This window comes from Patiria miniata, unplaced genomic scaffold (assembly GCF_015706575.1).
Source record: "Patiria miniata isolate m_02_andy unplaced genomic scaffold, ASM1570657v1 HiC_scaffold_15, whole genome shotgun sequence".
NCBI lineage: Eukaryota > Metazoa > Echinodermata > Asteroidea > Valvatida > Asterinidae > Patiria > Patiria miniata.
In genome coordinates, this window is record NW_024037053.1 from 4,235,742 (window position 1) to 4,254,212 (window position 18,471).

The 18,471-nt window shown below is 38.4% G+C and overlaps 2 protein-coding genes across 3 annotated transcripts; one reads left to right on the forward strand and one right to left on the reverse strand.

The window, feature by feature from the left end:
- The first annotated feature begins 4,558 nt into the window (after positions 1-4,558).
- LOC119722492 (probable very-long-chain enoyl-CoA reductase art-1) lies at positions 4,559-11,797 on the forward strand. Its single transcript, XM_038192644.1, has 11 exons — positions 4,559-4,679; positions 5,489-5,539; positions 5,674-5,725; positions 5,929-5,973; positions 6,176-6,279; positions 6,965-7,077; positions 7,656-7,761; positions 8,298-8,370; positions 8,611-8,654; positions 9,243-9,435; positions 10,425-11,797. Exons 1-11 carry the CDS (start codon positions 4,674-4,676, stop codon positions 10,550-10,552), a joined length of 915 nt encoding a protein of 304 aa, XP_038048572.1. The 5' UTR covers positions 4,559-4,673; the 3' UTR covers positions 10,553-11,797.
- Positions 11,798-11,941: 144 nt separating this feature from the next.
- LOC119722491 (dnaJ homolog subfamily B member 4-like) lies at positions 11,942-17,992 on the reverse strand. 2 transcript variants are annotated; one of them, XM_038192643.1, is made up of 3 exons: positions 17,891-17,992; positions 15,611-16,510; positions 11,942-15,190 (listed from the first exon to the last, which is right to left on the reverse strand). In XM_038192643.1, exons 2-3 carry the CDS (start codon positions 16,424-16,426, stop codon positions 14,963-14,965), a joined length of 1,044 nt encoding a protein of 347 aa, XP_038048571.1. In that variant the 5' UTR covers positions 16,427-16,510; positions 17,891-17,992; the 3' UTR covers positions 11,942-14,962. The 2 variants fall into 2 exon arrangements, with proteins under 2 accessions (XP_038048571.1, XP_038048570.1); XM_038192642.1 differs by having other exon boundaries at positions 17,601-17,972.
- Positions 17,993-18,471: the final 479 nt, after the last annotated feature.

An 18,471-nucleotide genomic window follows, 5' to 3' on the forward strand; every position in this document is an offset into this window, starting at 1 on the left:
AATTAAAAAACAGGGGAAAAAAACAGTGATGAAGATATTTCACTTGTAGTATACGGTGGTTTCACCTAAAAGAAGCAGTATTACAGACTTTTGGATCTACCTTATGCAAAATATACTCAGTAGTAGATTCTGAGGGCAAAATCTCAAAATTGAAATTCATGCACCAAGATATGCTGTGTACAATTCTCTGTGCTTGTAATAAACGGGTAAGCGTGTTCACAATGAGAATCCATTCCTATTGAAAGAAACACATATTTGTATAAAATAAATATCGGTCCAAACCATCATGAGGAAATTATGGTTATTCCTCTTTTCTTGAAAATGACAGCATACTAGGCGCAATGTTTTCACAGGATGCATGACCCTTTTATTAACTTACATGTACAATCAAGCCGAGTGAAATGGAAAAGTCCAGATTTTACCGAGCGATAATATTCCTCCCATTTCACAATTTAAAGTCACTCAATATGTGTGTTATATAACTGACAAATAGATCCTTGTCATTTGATATACAGTTAAAATGAACTTCTATTCTAATACAAAATTGGTGGGAAATGTATTTCTCACTTCCAAACCACCCCTTCACGAAATGTCTGAACTCGACTCTGTAGCTACTGGCTCTTGGGAACAATACGTGGCTTACATGCATCGCGCAACGCTCAACACGCACACCAGCATGCATTTGCACACAAATACCGCACCATGGAACAAGGATGATCCTAACTGTTGAATAGTAAATCCCATTCCCCATGGACGAATGGAACTTTTTGAGCCCGGCATGAACGGGAGCAATAATGAATGTCACGTGATGTGAGTTCCACCAATCAAATGACAAGGATCTGTATGCCAGTTATATCATTCACAATATGTTGGCAATTTCATTTTTGAATGTTTGAAGATGTTGTCCATTAACCTTAAGCGAACGTTCTTACTTCATGAAACAGCAAGTTTGTCTGTTATGTCAACTTTTTTGTAAAGTATTAAGGATTTATTTTAGATATTCAGGGATGCATCATGTAGCGATGCCAATATGCACGATTGAAAAAAAAATATTTGTATTCAAGTTTGTGTTTGTTTTTTGTTGTACAGATTTTACGGAAGAAATTGTAAATTGAGAGAAGAGGATATTTTTATTTATTATATTGTTTAGAGAGCGCTAATTCCTGGTGCTTATGTATGTTTTTAAGTGATATTTTCTAAAAAAGAATTTTTTTTGTGTTGAATTGTAGGTGACGAAGCAAGTAGGCCTATGGTCTTGAGTTTTCTGTTAAAAGCTTTTTTGAGGCCAAAACAAAAGGTTTGTTGTTTAAATAAATCAAGTTGTATAATGTTGGCAATGAGCCATTTTTTTTTTTTTTGGTACAACTTCCATATCCAAATTAGCGCCCTGGTACCATTGCTTGATATTTCTTGCCTATTTTCTAGAGTTTTGCTGCAAAAATGTTTGCAAACATTGTAAAAGTAAAATTTCAGCCATTTTCTAATTCAGACATTCTGTAGTTTTAACTCCATTTCAGAAAGCGAGTTATCTATGTAATATAAATCATTTTTTCTTTATCTCAAACGTTTTAAAAAAATTCAATTACCATTTCTGGTAATTTATGCGTTACTTTTTTGTGACTCCATTGTAATATACATGTAGGCTGATTCAAATATGCTTCCCTGCATATTTTTTTCTGCAATTTTGCATATTCCAAAATACTTAAAATTAGCGAAGTTTGTTTTTCCAAGACCTTAGTCATATGGCCGTGCAGTATGCAAAATAGATTGCGACATTGTTATATACAACTCATTTGAGTAAACAGGGCATTTTCCTTTTTACCTTTTACAAGACGTTGTTAAATGATATATTTGCGTTCCGTCTTTAATTAACATTCGTTAAGTCTTCCATTTTCCTCACCGTACACATTCTACCTGAGTTTCTAAGTGTGTTGGTGATTATCCAACTCATCAAGTTAATGTTTCTCTGCTAAAAAAAGAAAATCCCGTTTTGTACTTAGTGTAAATTTTTTGTGGTGACATCTATGTTTCAAATTTTGTTTCAAGCTTAAGTGAGTTTATTTTTATTATTATTTTTATTTTTTATTTTTTTTACCACAGCCATTAACACTGTGTTAAAAGTATCCAACGTTTTACTGGCCCCAAAAAGGAAAACGGAAAAAAAATTAAACATATGCGATAGACATGTTACTTATCGTTTTTGTGATTGGCAGAAGCTTTTTGGTGCCATTTTTTTCTTATAAAAGAAGTAACATTTATGCATTTTTGGTGAATGATGAATTATAATTTCAAAAATTAATTCAGCAAAAAAAAAAAAAATTGCCAACTCGAACAAATGAACTTTGGGCATTATGGCTGCATATATGTATTGATATTTCTTCCTTTTTTTGGCTTTTGAAGTTTTTCTGGAAATTACCACCTTAAAACAAAAACCTTTTTTTTTGTAAATGTTTTTCTAGTTTGACAAAATCTTTTATTAAAACAAACTTGCCCTTTTTAAAGTCATTGCCAGTCACACCAAGTTTTTTTTTTTAATTTTTGTACAGAAGTGTATATTATTTGATAACATTTTGTTGGCTTAAAAAGTCACAGTTAAGGATTAGTAGTTAAGAACTTTTGTTGTTCACTCAGCTTCAAAATATCACATTCATTATTGTAGTTAGGACTTTCGAACAAATGCATATTTTTCCCATCACAAATTTGCCCCAAATATACGTGTTTGATACACAATGTGGTCCGTTCTGTAGTTATTGTCTCAAACTGTATTGTTGAAAGTGTTTGTGACTTTGACCCTGTGGATTGTACACAGCTGGTCGGGGTACATTTTGTTAGGAAAAACTGGTTTTTGAAAGAAAAATATAGCACGAGTATTTGAGGCTCAAAAAAGTTAGTTTTGGTGTCACTTTGATGATAAACAAGGCCCAATAGTGATTGTTTTGCTTGGTTGTACGGCTGAACTGGGTTGCTAAAATATTGTTTATTTAAACAATTTATCAAAAAAAAACCACCTTTGTTACCACGCGAGTATTTTGTTGTTGCATGTTTTTCTCGACCCAAAATTACTTTAGTGACATTGCCTTCAGTAAATTGTCAGAAAAGTAAGAGAAGAAGAAAGTTAAAATAAATTTTACCAAATTTCTCAAGGCTCAGTTGACTTTGATTTTTTTTAAGGCCAATTAAATCCTCATTTTTTATGCTTTGTTTGCAAATCAAGTTGTCAAAAGACGGGGCTTGTTATTTAATACCACTTTCATGGATTAAGTCAAAAGTAGTTGTAATGTAATTAACTTTTGAGTTAACAGTAATTTTTGTAATAACTGAATGTTAGTGTTCACCAAATGCAGCAGAATCAACGAAAATCGTCCTTTGTATTATACATAGTAAGCACCTTCACTCCAACATCGAATGTAAACAGTAAACTCTGTATATTTTAAGTCAATCATCAATGAATTTTTGAAAGATAGTCCAGCAGTTGTTTATGCTAATGAAATGAACACACCCATAGATGGCCTGTCCGTGAAATCGTAGAATGGGACGTGGAAAGTAAAATGACATGGGGAAGTTAACCGGACGAAGGTTTGTAATAAATATAAATTAAAGTTGCGAAGGCAATCCAAATTGAATGAGCTTTGGAAATAAAATATGAAATGGAACAAAATTGCATTTTTTGGGTAGTGAATTTTTCCATGTACAGGGTGAGTAAAAAAAACGAAACCAAATGGCAGGACCAGTTTTTAAATGAACTTTTGACAGTAGCACTTTCAAAATCTAGGATATGAAAGCCCAGTTATTAAACTTTCTTTTAGTACACGAATCATTCAAATCACTCATGAACTTTTCAAGTAACGGAATTTCGAACACAAACACCGTTTTAATGTTCTGCCACACTTACATTTTTGTGATCCGTGGACAGAACTTTAAAACGGTGTTTGTGTTCAAAATTCCGTAACTTGAAAAGTACATTAGTGATTTGAATGATTTTTGTACTTAAAGAAAGCTCATTAATTGGGCTTTCATATCCTAGATTTTGAAAGTGCTACGGGCAAAACTTCATTCAAAGAAATGGTCCTGCCATTTGGGTTTCGTTTGTTTTTTGGCTCGCCCTGTGTAGTGCATTTCTGGTACATGTTGTTGCATGCCCCCAATCGAAGCCTCCCCCCCCCCCTTGTTGGGATGCAAAACAGTGACGTTTTGCTTTGTTTGAAACCAACTGAGTGCCCCACCAGAAAATGAGCTCACGGTTCTTTCAAATTAGGTCCTTTTTAGGCCACTTGGATCGATTTTGCTCATGCGCCCCCTCCCCCACTCTCACACCCATGTGAAGCCACGCCCATCTCCGACCAAACTTGAGTTAATAATTATAAGTCCCATCTATCTGATCCAGTTTTTAAGCTGCTTCTCGAATTAATTGGACTTTAGCCTCAAAAATCCTTAACATGTTTGTTACATCACTAAATTAATCACCTTTTTGTTTTACCCTGGGGAAAAATATTTGTCGGTTTCCTACGTACCGTCGTGGCATTTTGGACATGCCGTTTGCTGAGTGGGAAACCAAACTGGAAGGATTTACCTTGAATGAGGGCGCTGTTCAAGGTGTCGCATGGCGTGATTTCGTTCGGTTCAGTGTAAACCTGAGATTTTGTGCTGTTTCGTGAGGCCAAAAACACCCCAAAATGGACGTGAGTACGGAGATATTATTATATTAAGATATGTTAGAAATGCAAAGTGTATTGTACACACTTGACACTCTTTAGTTGAGCTAATTAGCAGCAACATAACCCTAACCTAGGACAGTAAAGGGAATGATTTATCATGCATTTAATTTCTTTCTCCATCATCCGACATGTGTCCGACAAATGTCCGAAGGGCGGGGTAGGGTGGGGGTATTGGGGGGGGGGGGGGGGGGGGGGGGGGGGGGGGGGGGGGGGGGGGGCAAGCGACCGAAATGCCACTCCTTGGGGTTTGGCAACTGGAAAATAAAATATTTGCACTGATGAATTATTTGCTCCTAAAAGCCCTTAGTTTTATATGAAACTATTGCCTGAAACTGAAAGAAAAGGTTGAGAATTCTGACTACATTTAGGGCCTAACGTCTAATTTCTAAAAGTAAAACGTCATTGACCCTGTTCACATTGTTAAATTATTTCTGAATAATGATTGACTCATCCATATCATCAGACATCAGGTATCGTTTTCCTTAAAACTTAAAAGTGACCCCACATTTTGTATATCGTCAGTCCACCTAAAACAACGAGGATCTATTTCGACGCACTCCCATTCAATTTGCGTTGGACAACGCACGCGCGTTGCAAGCGTTACCTGCGCCGATTATGGTGACTCAAGGATATAGGGAGGACAATGAGGACACTAAAGACATAAAGTGAAGCAATGTTCTTGTATTTTTTATTAGGCCTATAATCAGCTATATCAACTCTGAAATGAAATTTTAAAAACAAACGCCAGTTTTTCTTGTTCTCATATTTTGCAGATCAAAATATTGGATGCAAGGAGCAGTAAGGAACTTCTTACATTAACGGGCGTAAGTATTCTGATGTTTCTCATGATGTCAAACCAAATTTTGCTTATAAAAGGGAATCTTCGCATCCGCAATAATGGTTTATTGTAAGAAAGACGTCGGTTATTTTTATGATTTGTTTATGTGATTGTTTGCAGCTTGGCAAGGCCACAACTATCGCTGATGTCAAGACACAGGTCCACCTCAAAAGTAAGCACATGAGAAATAAACATCTTATTACTTAAAAAATTCACTATATAAAAGCAGTCAGCACAAAATTCACAATATGCAATATTTAGTGAGTAACTGTTTCTGAAGTGAACAAATAAATTGGCAGTACTGAGATTTGTGAAGATTTGATGTTCAAGACTACATTGAGAGTATTTGATTTTGTTCTTGTCTTTTTGTTCCAGAGAGAAATCTGTACGCGGATCGGCAGTCCTTCCGTACTTCCTCAAGTTAGTACTCACAACTTTTTGTCACATCTCATTTTGCAAATAAAATGAAACTCCATTGTTACATTAAAAAAAAAATCATATTTCTGTTATAACCATTGCCAAAAACAATTTGTTTTGCCAGTCTTTTGGCATATATCAAAATTTTCTGGAGAGTTTGTAAAAAAAAAGAAGAGATTAATGTCGATTTCTTTGCTGTTTTCAGAGGGAAAGTCCCTGAAGGATGACTGCACACTGGAGTCTCTAGACCTAGGCCGTAGTGGCAAGCTCTACTTCAAAGACCTGGGCCCACAAGTGGGCTGGACTACCGTAAGTTGAGCAAAACTCAGTCTGAAGAATGAGGCGTTCATTTACTGCACAGCGGAGAAAGTCGGAAGAATCTGGCAAAGGGTTCTTAGCAAAAATGCCAAGGGAGTAATGGTCAATGTGACGAAGACCCTTTAAAAAGTCCAAGAAAGTAAGCAATTATAACAATACTAATAATAATAATAGTAACAAGTTCTTATATAGCGTGTTTAAGATCAAAGCGCTTTATTTTATTATTACCCCTGATCATTGGGCCAATGAAACATTCCAAATACCATCTCAGCTCCCTGGGGAGTATACAGCTCGATGCTGCCATTTCGGCGCAAGGCAGCTAGAATCAATCACAATAACCATCTCTGCCCTCACAGGTACCCATTTACTCCTGGGTGGAGAGAAGCAATGAGTGACAAAGTGCCTTGCCCAAGGGCATTCGCACCATAACCCCAGGCTGGGCTCGAACCCACAACCTGCAGAATTACCCACAGACCACGAGTTCAATGCCCCAGACCACGAGGCCACAGCACAGTCTTTTGTTGTTCTTTTTTGGGTAGTTGAATGAAGAAATTGACTGGCGTAGAGTTTGAACCTGCACCCTCTGGATTGTCGAATTGCCAATTTGCCGTTCTTTTTTTGTGAAATGTTTTGTTTAATTGAAATAGACGGTTAACAGAAAAGATTTCTTTCCCAGGTGTTTATGACTGAGTACGCTGGTCCCTTATTTATCTACCTGCTCTTCTACATGCGTCCTGCGCTCATCTACGGAGCTGCAAACGTCAATGCCGTGAGGCAACCGGTGGTGCAGTAAGTATTGTTAAGATTGATGAAGTACTATTATTACCCTTGCGCATCAAAGTCAAGTATGGGAGTGTTCAGAGGGTCAGGGGTTCGAATCCAGTTACTGCCAGTGGCTGTTTGTTATGTCCTTAGGCAAGCCACTTTACCTCAACTTGTCTCACTTGATCCAGGAGTTTAACTGGTTACCAAAAATAGCTAGGGAGTAACCTGTGATGGACTGGCATCCATCTGAGGGTAGAAAATATTCTAAGTTTATGCCAAGAAAACTTGAGATAAATGCTGTCCTGTTGAGCCTAAATCAACTCATGAAGCAGTCCGAAGACCATCTTGGCTCCCTGGGGAGTATACAGCTTGATGCTGTCATTTTGCAACAAAAGGCAGAGCTCAAACAAAACTATCTCTACCCTCACAGGTACAAAGTTGCCCCTTGGCATGCTTGGAGGGGAGAAGCAATATTGTGACAAAGTGTATTGCCCAGGGACACATGCAATGCAGCCCCCAAGCTGGACATGAACCCACAACCTATAATCGCCCCCAAAATAATGTTTTCAAAAAGATTCATGCATGTTGACGCCTTTCAACAGACTTGCAGCCGTGTGTTGGACATTCCATTATGCCAAGAGGCTCTTTGAGACGGTCTTTGTGCATCGCTTCTCCCATGCCACGATGCCCATCTTAAACATCTTCAAGGTACGAAAATAATGAGGAATTTTTTTATCGCTACGGACTCCGTTAACAAGTACCCCCTTAACCAGGTAACAGAGAGAGATAGGGGGAGTTAAGACACGGTTCATACCTGGCTTGAAAGTGAACGTGAATAGAATCTGTGTCGTCATGGCAAGTATTCGCGCTGAAAATTCGCAACTGTTGAACACATTCCAACTCTGGCAAATTTCACAGCGAATGTTTCCTGACATCATGTTCACTTTGCATCCGCATTCGTGAAGTATGAACGGGTGTTGAGGGGGAATTCGAATTCATTTCTATCATGGGACTCGTATGAGCTTGTACGCGTTCAGATTAAAGTGAGTCGTGGGTGCTAAACGCGTGTTAAACGGTGCGCGTGCGTAATGTGTCTCTTCGTATTTAGCTCTCATACATGGTCACAGAACACCATCAACTGTATGTGCACAGAATCCATACCATCCCATAATTGATGCAGTTCTGTAAAGGTTTTTTTATCATAAATTTTTTCTTCTAAATTTCTTCTTTTTTTTCCATTGCAGAATTCTTCCTACTACTGGGGGTTTGCTGCCTTCGTGGCGTACTTTGTCAACCATCCGCTGTACACGCCACCAGGTAAAATCCTTCACTCAGATTCTGATGAATTCGAAAAAGATGTAACCTCAGTTTCGGCACAGAGTTTAAAAGATGTGATATATATCAAAATGAAGAGTTTATTGAAATGCTCTTTCTAATGCACACTTATGGAAAATATAAAAGTGAAATGTGTCCATTAGACTCATTTTGTGGAATCTGGTCACATTTTTCCCATTTTTTGTTTCATTTTACCCTGAATCTTGCCTCTGTGTCTTTCAGCTGGTGGCGATATTCAAATCTACGGTGGGCTTGCATTCTTCCTGGTAAGTGACAATAGGTTTTTTCAAGGATTTTTAAATGTCTTTTTTATTTGTGTGGCAGGGTTGAGATTTGTCAGGATTTTTTCCTGATTTTAGGATTTTCTGTCAGGATTTTCCTTGACTTATTTCAGGATTTTTGTAAGAATCCCTTTTAAAATCTGGAATTCCAGAGATTTATCATAAAGGCAATGGGTATTTTAAGGGGGTGCCTTTAGGCTAATGCAAACATACCATAGACCCTACGTTGCTCTGATGCGCTCAGCGACCCTCAAACCATCTGCTAAGTATTTCATGGATTTTTCATTTTTTCCCAAATCTCACTCCTGGTCTGGTGCCCTGAATTCAATACAATATCATAACACCTATGTTGCCAGATCTTTTAGTCTCACTGACTGTTGACTTTATGCACAAGCTTTGATAATTCAGGCATGCACATTTTCCTCGGATCAGCTGATTTCCTCGTTTTTCACTTCACACTGATGCCATTAAAAATTGAAAAACACTGTACAAAGTCTTGTAAAGTTAGGAGTTTCCTTTTTTGTTACTTCCAAGTTGCATGCCTGATAATTCTTTAATGTCTCTATCTGACAGTTTTGCGAGCTTGGTAACTTCAGCATCCACGTCGCCTTCCGCAACCTGCGCCCGCCCGGCACCAAAGAACGTCGCATCCCCCAGCCCACGGCCAACCCCATGACGTTCCTCTTCAGCATGGTTAGCTGTCCCAACTACACCTACGAAGCCGGCGCCTGGATCGCGTTCAGTGTTATGACTCAGTGTCTGCCTGGTAAGAGTAGGTTCTAATGATATGACCCGGCCCAATCCATGGCTCTGCTGTCCGTAAGCAGAACATTTAGCACTTATGGTTAGCACATTTCATGGGTTAGCTAGGAATTGTGACTTGTGCACCTGCATACATCCCGTAGCTAAGGATTCTATGCTTACAGGCTTAGCACAGAATTTCTGTGCTAGCGCTGTTGATAGAGAACGATGCTTGTAAGCAGAGAATTCTGTGGTTTGCAGATCTATCAAACTGTTCCTGCTTACAGTCCTTAAGAGTTGCTAAAGAGATTAACCCACCTAGGCTGAATTTCACGGCGCTGCTAAGCACACAATTTTCTGCTAACAAAGCCTCCGTCTATTTCATGGAGACCGTAAGCATAAGCACATCAAAAGGCACGCTTACCTCAGTGGAAAAAGCTGCTTAAACCAGTGACGTTACAATAGAAATCTCCATGCATGCGCGACCGTTAGCACATCCACGCCATGAAATAGTGCCACAGGTTAGCAAATTTGTCTGCTGTGCTAAGCACAACTTTTCTGCTAACTGTTAAGCAGCGCCATGAAATTGTGACCTAGTCTTCTGCACGCTACAACCCTTCAAGTTTTGCAAAACCACTTTTCCCATAGATTTAGCAGCCGCATTTCAAATTCTTTGGAGGTAATCTTCTGTGAAATATGGATAACACTTCAAATCCCTGCACAATTCTTTTATGTGGTTAAGCTCAGGGCAAGCGGGCAGATTCAGTCACGCTTCACTGCTCTCCACAGTGCTGTTTATTGTGCAGTGACTCTCTGTGTGACACAGTTACTTGAACACTTCATATCCCTTCACCTGAAACTGGCCTGTAAGGTTTTCAAGGGTTTTGCATATAACTGTGAGTATTGACTTCCCGCTTAGAGGGATAAGAAAATTATGATAAATAAACGTTAATTTTTGTATGGTTGGATTCTCCCTCCTCCCAACCCCCCCCCCCCCCCCTTCTGCATCTTCAGCTCTCCTTTTCACCACGGCCGGCTTTGTCCAGATGGCCATCTGGGCTCTGGGCAAGCACCGCAACTACAAGAAAGAGTTCTCCAACTACCCGCGAAGTCGCAAGTCAATCGTTCCGTTCCTCCTCTAACCCTCGACCTTCTGATTGGACGAGTGGAGCAGAATGTGGTTTTCAGAAATGGAAACCGATCGTAGCGCCCCCGCAAGAGTAAGTCTGTGAATCGGCTGTCTTTTGTTTAAAAAAAAAATATGAAAAAAATCACAATTTTGTGATTTGAATGTAATCATTTTTGATGTGTGAATGTTTGGAACATTTTGAATGGTACGATCTGGATTGTATTGAGCGTTTTCTATATTGTAAATTTTTTTTCGATTTAACATTCTAAAAATGATGTTAAATTCATGCGAGGCTTTTTAACGTAAAAGACAGTGACGACTCCAATTTAAGGAATTGAAACGCATTTTTTGATATTTTAATGGATTGAATTGTAAAATGTGTGAATTCAAGGGGAAATGTTATCATTTGGAAATTCCGATGAACGCAGTACTGACTTGAAGTATAAGTTACATCATCAGTAGAAGACCCTTTAATAGAACGTCTCTAGGGTAGAATTTCGAGCTTGGCAACCCACTAGAAACTTTTTTGAAATCATAACTTAAAAAAAAATAACAACAAAATAATCAGCGCAATGTTCAGCTGCCATGTTATTTTGATTTTTTGCTAAAATCCATTTTTAAAATTTAACGATACTGCAATGTACCTCATTGTCTTTATGCATTTATGTAACATTGAGATAATTTTCAAGAAAAAAATTCAAACATCAACTCCGTTGCCAAAATTTGTAAGAGCTGCAAAAGAAGGAATGTTTCTCAAATGTTTTTTTTATTTTTGGTAAGAGAACCTTTGGAAAGTAGCCAGAGCAATGAAAGTTGGCCAATGGCCAGTTTTGTTGCCAACCAAATTAGGTTCCCAAGGCCTTTATAATGAAAGCCCCACCCACATAAGCCTTATTTTGGTTAATTCCACAAATTAACCAAGGTGTTTTTCCTTAAGTAAAAGGAAATCCGGTTGATTGAATATTACTTGGTGTGATGTAAAAAGCAGCTGTTAAGTATAATGTCGGAATTTACTAATTAGTCTACTTTTTGCTAATTATAATCAAAGTTTGTGAAAAAAAATTCGTTTTTGCTGTTTTTTTTTTAATTCTTGCAAATCGTCTTCAAAATATTGACCAAATCGTCCTGTTTCTACATGGATTAGGATGAATTGAATTAAATTTCCCGTTGTTCATTAAAGAGTGTATGTGTTGTGTTTTTGCAATTTTCTGATAGAGATAGGGATGGCGACAAAAATTGAAGTGATGTTTTTGTTGTAGCACTCGTCCTCTTCAAAAAAAAATATTTATTTTCCCAAATGACAGTTTCAGACTTATTAGTCATCCCATTACTTGTTGAAAACCATTTTTCGTACTTGAGCACAAATACAAGAGAACACAAGAAAAAAGAAAAGAAATTCAAAATTTGTACCAAAAAAATAAGTTTTATTAAATTCAACAATCCTGCTATATGATACACATAGATTAAACATCAAATAAATACATACAAAATATTGGGTTTTTATTTTTCAGTTACAGATAAACTAAATGAGAAAACTAAAATAAGTGAAACTGACACAATGCCACATAGACTCATTTAGACTCTATTTGCTCTCAATGTTAGTAAATTGTCATGCATTTTCAGCACCAAATGTGACGTCATAAATCAAGCACAAGTCGCACAACATTTACTATAATAACAAGAAAAAATCCTGTGCTAAGGAAAGAAACTTGGACTTATTGGCTGGTTTTCTTCGTTATTTCAGTCAAAATTAAATATTCATTTTTCACAAGCAACATAAAATTCCATCCAGACTTGTTTACTTGTTTCGGAGTAAAGGCTAACAAAACAGCAGTATAGAGTTGAAATTTGAAAGGGTGGTCAAGATTTTGAATGAAATTTTCGTAGAGTTTTCAAAGATCAAAGAAAGCCAGGAGGATACACACAGACTGCTTTTTTTTTATATATCACATCATTTTAACTGTGTTCTCTTTCAATATCTTTTCTTATTTGTACTTTTTTTTTTGTAACCAAAAATTCATCACATGTGCAAAAAGCAAATCCAAGTAATGTTCTCACAATGATATATCCAAAATGTTGAACCCCACAGTGACAGGATGAAAGGATGAAAAGTTGAAATGCATTCATCTATGAAGCATTTTGTGTCAATTCAATAACAAGGAATTCAGTAATAAGAAGTCCACTCATACATATCCCTGTTGAACAAAAGCGCACACCCCAAACATGGCCGCCGCGCAAACAATCTATACGTACATTATGCACACGAGAAGTGCCTTAGTTCGTCGGTCGCACCACGAAGTGACGTATCGTCTATGGACTTTGTGCACATGATACGTCACTTCGTTGGTGCTACCGACGATTTGTGCACTCTTCTTGATACAGATGAGACTGACCATTACATGCTATAATTAAATAACTATGTCAACCACAGCACAGGATGGTACCAGCGTGAATCATCCTCATTCATTGGCTCATCTCCAGAGTCTACAAAAACTTTTAAGCTTTTTTAAGCGCACTTGTTTTGTGCATTGCTAAACCGCAAAGGAAACAGGAAATCCCTCATCAACTAAATATATTTCTTTTTCACAAATACTTCTACTAAAGGCTCTGTAGACAAAAACTTTGCATTTTTCAGCTGAAAATAAAAATGTTCATTTATTTTATTGTTACTTATATTTTTAATCCACCCACGATACGAAAGGTTACAGGTAGTTTACAGTTAAACAAGTCGTACTGTTAACGCCGAAAAAAACCTTTGAATATTTCTTTACATTTTTTCTTAAATGTGAACAATCCCTAAAATATTGCTGCAGCAATTTAGCAGTTTTCTAATTTAAATTTAGTAAATCTCTATAAAACAAAATATACATGTACATAGTAATATACATTTTTTTCGGCAATATGCCACAGTTAATTTGTATTTGGCTTAATACAATTGTTCTTTTGTTTCCTATTTTTAATCAGATTTCAGAATTTATAAATAATATAAATTATGACGGCTAACAAACTCCTCATCTTTTGTTCAGTACCATCAAAAAGAAGACTTTTGGAGATAGTTACGGAGACTAAAAAGATGAAAATCTAATAATGGTCAAGGAGATTACAGACTAGGAGTTTTGGATCATTTCTCTGAATCATTAATTAGATATCAAATTTGCTCTGTGACGTACATGAATTTCACACCTTTCATACTAGAACTGCTAATACTCAGTTCACCATGAAACTAGAAATACCCATGTTCCATCGCTTATGAAAAGTGCTTCCCATTTCCAAACCAACCATGATTTGCGTTTCTGAAACCTCAAATTCCTCCAAGTTGTAACGAAAACAAAAGAAGGCTTTCTCAATGTCCCCAAAGTCTCCGTTTTACACAGAATGACATTACTTAGCCAAGAGAGTACTCAATATAATCAAGTCAAAATCAAAGCAGATGTAATGCTACTTTTTAACACTTATGACGTTTTTGGATGTGTACTGCCATAAATATTTTCCAGTTCATTTAAAATGAAACTTTTCTTTGACTTATACCAGAAAGCCTGAAAAGAAATCTTTCTTTTATACAAAATTTCAAAAACACACAAAAAGAAGTTTTAGTTGTGTTTTGGAAAAGTGAGTTCACGCCGAGATAATTTTGACATTGAATGGACCCAGGCACAGGATTGTTTTTCACGAACCTCGATGCCAGACGGGTTCAGGCCACCATCTGCGGGTAGCACATCCTGACATTTGCGGCCTCGCTTGCTGCAATGGGTCGTAGACAGATATTTCCGGCCTCGCTCGTTTCGTGTTTATCTGTCACCCGTTCCCAATACCGCAAAACCTTTGCGTGTATACACGTCATCCGACGTGAACTAGTTAAAATGGCAGTGAACAAAACTGGCAAGTGATATAGTATAACGGCCAAATCTGAAAAATGCGAACATACTAGACCCCTTAATGTATAAACATCATAGAAATTATAACGACTGGATTTTTCTAATGAGCAGTACATTGTATGCAGTCATCAAATTTGGAAAATATGTAAGTACTACAGAAAGCTGTTGCCTTGCATAGTAACTTTCTACATTGCGTTGTCACTGGACTTTTGGGCAAAGGGAATAAAAAAATCTGGCAACGTTGCCAACTTCGTGTCCAATGTGTACAGCCTAGGACATGCGTTCCTTGGTGTAAAAGATCAATTTCTGCAAGACAAATTCACAGGCTATTTTTAATTTTTTGACCAAATCAGAAAAGTCCAGTGCGAACAGCGCATGATTTGTAAAAACAAATTTCTCCAAAAAAAGCATCTAATTTTAAAACAACGCGGCCTCTGTTTCCCATGACAGATTTGCCTACTGGCACAATTACAAAAACTTTCCAAACAATTTTTAAAAATGCAGTGCGAACGCAGCCTTTGCTCCGATGGCTCTGCAGCGTTGGCTCCTCATGGGAGACAGTCAGATAGCACCTCCTTGGTGGAGCTGTTGAGGTACTCGGGGAAGCCGATGTCGAAGCTGATCTGCATGTCGCCTCTCCGCGAGGGCTGCTTGGGGTAGGGTAGTCCTTCCCCACTCACCCGTTTGACCGAGCTGGGCTTGATGATCTCTCTGCACGGCACTGATATGGTGCCGCCTTTGATCGACGGCACTCGCAAGGTTGTGCCGACTAGAGCCTGTGGAAACATGGATAAAATTGTAATCAATTGGTATGAATGACACGGAACTTTAAAAAAGGAAGGGGGGGGGGAAAACAGGTTTCATTTTGGCATCCTCCCAACCCCCTAAAATTTAAGCTCTGCGCATATTTGTTATCATTTTTGACGATACAAAAAACTTTTTCACCACAAACACGTTTTTCACAATTTTCAAAATATTGGAGAGAATACTGACAGGAATATAGAAAATTTTTGATGGCAAAGGCTCTGTTCAAACATGAAAGTTTTTTTTGAAGATTATGCAGGACTGAGGAAAGTTCCGTGCTTTTGTCCCCCCTAGACAGATTAAGTACAAAGAATATTACAATTAAGTTCCGTCAAAGGTGGAATCGGGAGGATTTGGCAAAAATGCCCCAGAAGTTTTCAAGGTTAACTCACCTCTTTGAGTGAAATCTTGGCTTTGTAGTGTAAGTTACTCCCGTCCCTCTTAAAATGGTGGTGAGGTTTGTCCTTTAATGTGAACACAATGTCTGCCGGTATTCGGTCCCGATACTGGTCCCCTTCTTTGGGAAATGTGATTTTGGTGCCGGCCTTCCAGCCTGGCTTGACGTTGATTTCCAGTACTTTGTCTTCTGATTTTGTGGTGCGGCCGTCTGAGTTCAGCACCCGCCGCGAGATTTTCATCTTCTTGGTGCAGCCCGTGTTAATGTCCTCTAGCGATACCCTGAGATCGTGGTGCACTGAAGGGTCCTGGCGTTTGGGGGCTCTACCCTGCATCCCCGACATTCCGGGCATGCCAGACATCCCGGGCATCCCAAAGCCGGAAAAACCAAAATCGTCATCTATTTCCATGGGATCCCCGCCGGTTGATGAGAACACGGTGCGGTGGCCACCGCTGCCACCTTGCCCGCCGAAGTTCATGAATACCTTGAAAGGGTCCTGTCCACCAAAGAAGCTCTGGAAGGTCGCGTTGGGGTCCCCGTGGTAGGACCAGGATTTGAAGTTGCCGGATCCGGGCGCGGGACCAGCGTTCCCCTTCAAACCCTCCTCGCCGTACTTATCAAAGATGGTCCGCTTCTCCTTGTCGCTCAGGACCTCGTACGCCTCCGAGATCTCCTTGAACCTCTCCTCGGCGCCTTTGGCTTTGTTCTTGTCTGGGTGGTACTTAAGGGCCATCTTGCGGTAGGCCTTCTTGATTTCTTCCTCCGTAGCTTTGCGGCCGATGCCCAGGACCTTGTAGTAATCCTTACCCATTGTCGCCGGCTGAGGGCAAAGGGTCTCCCTCGACAAGTTTCCAATTCAATTTGAAGAGACTGACTGATGAGGCTACTAAACAACCTGCGCAAAATATCAAAAAAGGGTGAAAAGGGTAAATTACAAATTCCAAAAGATTCAGTCCATTATTGATTAACATATTTTTCTCCTTTATCCCTTTTTTCTCTAACCTTTTAATTCATAAAGAAGCACTGCTTCTTACTTTGCTTACAATTTCAGAAGCAGAAGTTGCCTACTCTGCCAAGCCGGTTAAATTCTTTGGACAGTGTATGGATGCTAACTACATGCGGACATGAAAGATCCATGTATTGCGTATGATTCTACTGCCTTGCTCATCAAAACCTCTTCCCTACACAAGCGCTATGAATCTACAGACTTCAAGCACCAATGAATCAATTACAAAGTTTACATAGTTTTATTAACTCCATTATTAGCAAACAGGATTTGTTGAATTAGATCACATTAACTCTGATAGCTTTTGTTATTACACAGTACACAGTTGACACATGTACGCGTGCGTGCACAGACTGCAAGAGTAATTGCAACGGCCAATTTTAAACAGATTGAATTTCCTTTAGAAGTTTGAGTCATGAGAGCCGAGTATTGGGAATCACACAGGCATGAGTAACATACCGATTGGGCCAGCAGTCAGGAATGGAAAATCAAATTTAATTTACTTATTTATGAGGAATGTTGCAACCTGACGCCACTTCAGCGGTTGTGTACATAATCTATGGAGAGTCAAGAAAATTTTCTGAGTATTTCCTAACAAAATTGGAAATGTTTCTCAGTCCAAGATTCATGTCTTATAATCATTTTTGCAATGACTGACCTTCACTGAGATGATATATGAAGAAAAAAGTGGCGTCAGATTGCAACGTTCTTTCCATTTATATCGGGTAAAGCACATAAATTATGATAATAAAATTTTAAAAATTGTTATATAATTTTGAAATTGATTTCAAAATTGCAATTCATTTTAAACTCGATCGAACTAAGTTAAACTTAACTTAAGGCATAATTAACGATTCATAATGAATAAACATATTTTCTTAAAACCACACTATCCAACAAGGCAACATGTCCAAAAGATGTCGAAGGAAATTATCATTATTTACATTTTAAACAGAAGTAAAACTGAGTTAAGCCTTACCAATTTCGGTGGAAAAAATCCCCAAAACACAATTTCACCACATCATCATACAGCATGCAGCGGGTTTTAATACAGCGCACTACTGCCACAGCCACAGGCACAGATTTGTCACTCACTCAACAGCTCAACGAATCCAGAAGTTAGTGAATAGAATTTTAGGAGAATACGTTAACTGCAGCCTTGATGCACTTGACTTAAATATACTCCACTGGCAAGCAATCTGACAAAATAACACTGAATCACCTTTCCCGCATTTATATAATCAAAATTCGAAATTTCTAGAGATTTACCGCAATATCTGGAGCCGCCTAGATTTAGTCTACGTACGTCGGTCCAATGTCCGTGTTTACAATTATTTCCCTGGTACTGCCTGCTGATTGCTTGTGTGGTGAGCGAATGCGGGATCCATCGGCACCAGCGAAATGGAACTTTCTAGATTTGGGATGACGTCATTGGAATGCCTTACAAATAGACTTGCTCGTCCGTCGTTTCTCGCGCGTGACATTATGGTGTCGATGTCATATGCAGTTATATCCGATTTTCGGAAACGGTAGGTAATTAGAAAATTAGATAATTTTCTTTTGAAGCCATTACACACAAAGCATCAGTATTACTTGGGCCTGGGATCCATTCAAACCATTAATAGAAGTGGGTGGGGCGAGGGGGGGGGGGGGGCGCTGCTGCGTTTAAAAATCATATGTTGGACGCTTGGAGCGCTGTTTACGCATGTAGTATACAGCTCTATGAGTTTACACGATCACAAAAATAATAGTACCCACACCATAGACATTTTCCTTGCAATATATTTATTAAATTTATTCAATTTTGAATGATGAGACACCGAACAAAAAAATATCCACTACGGCGGGTT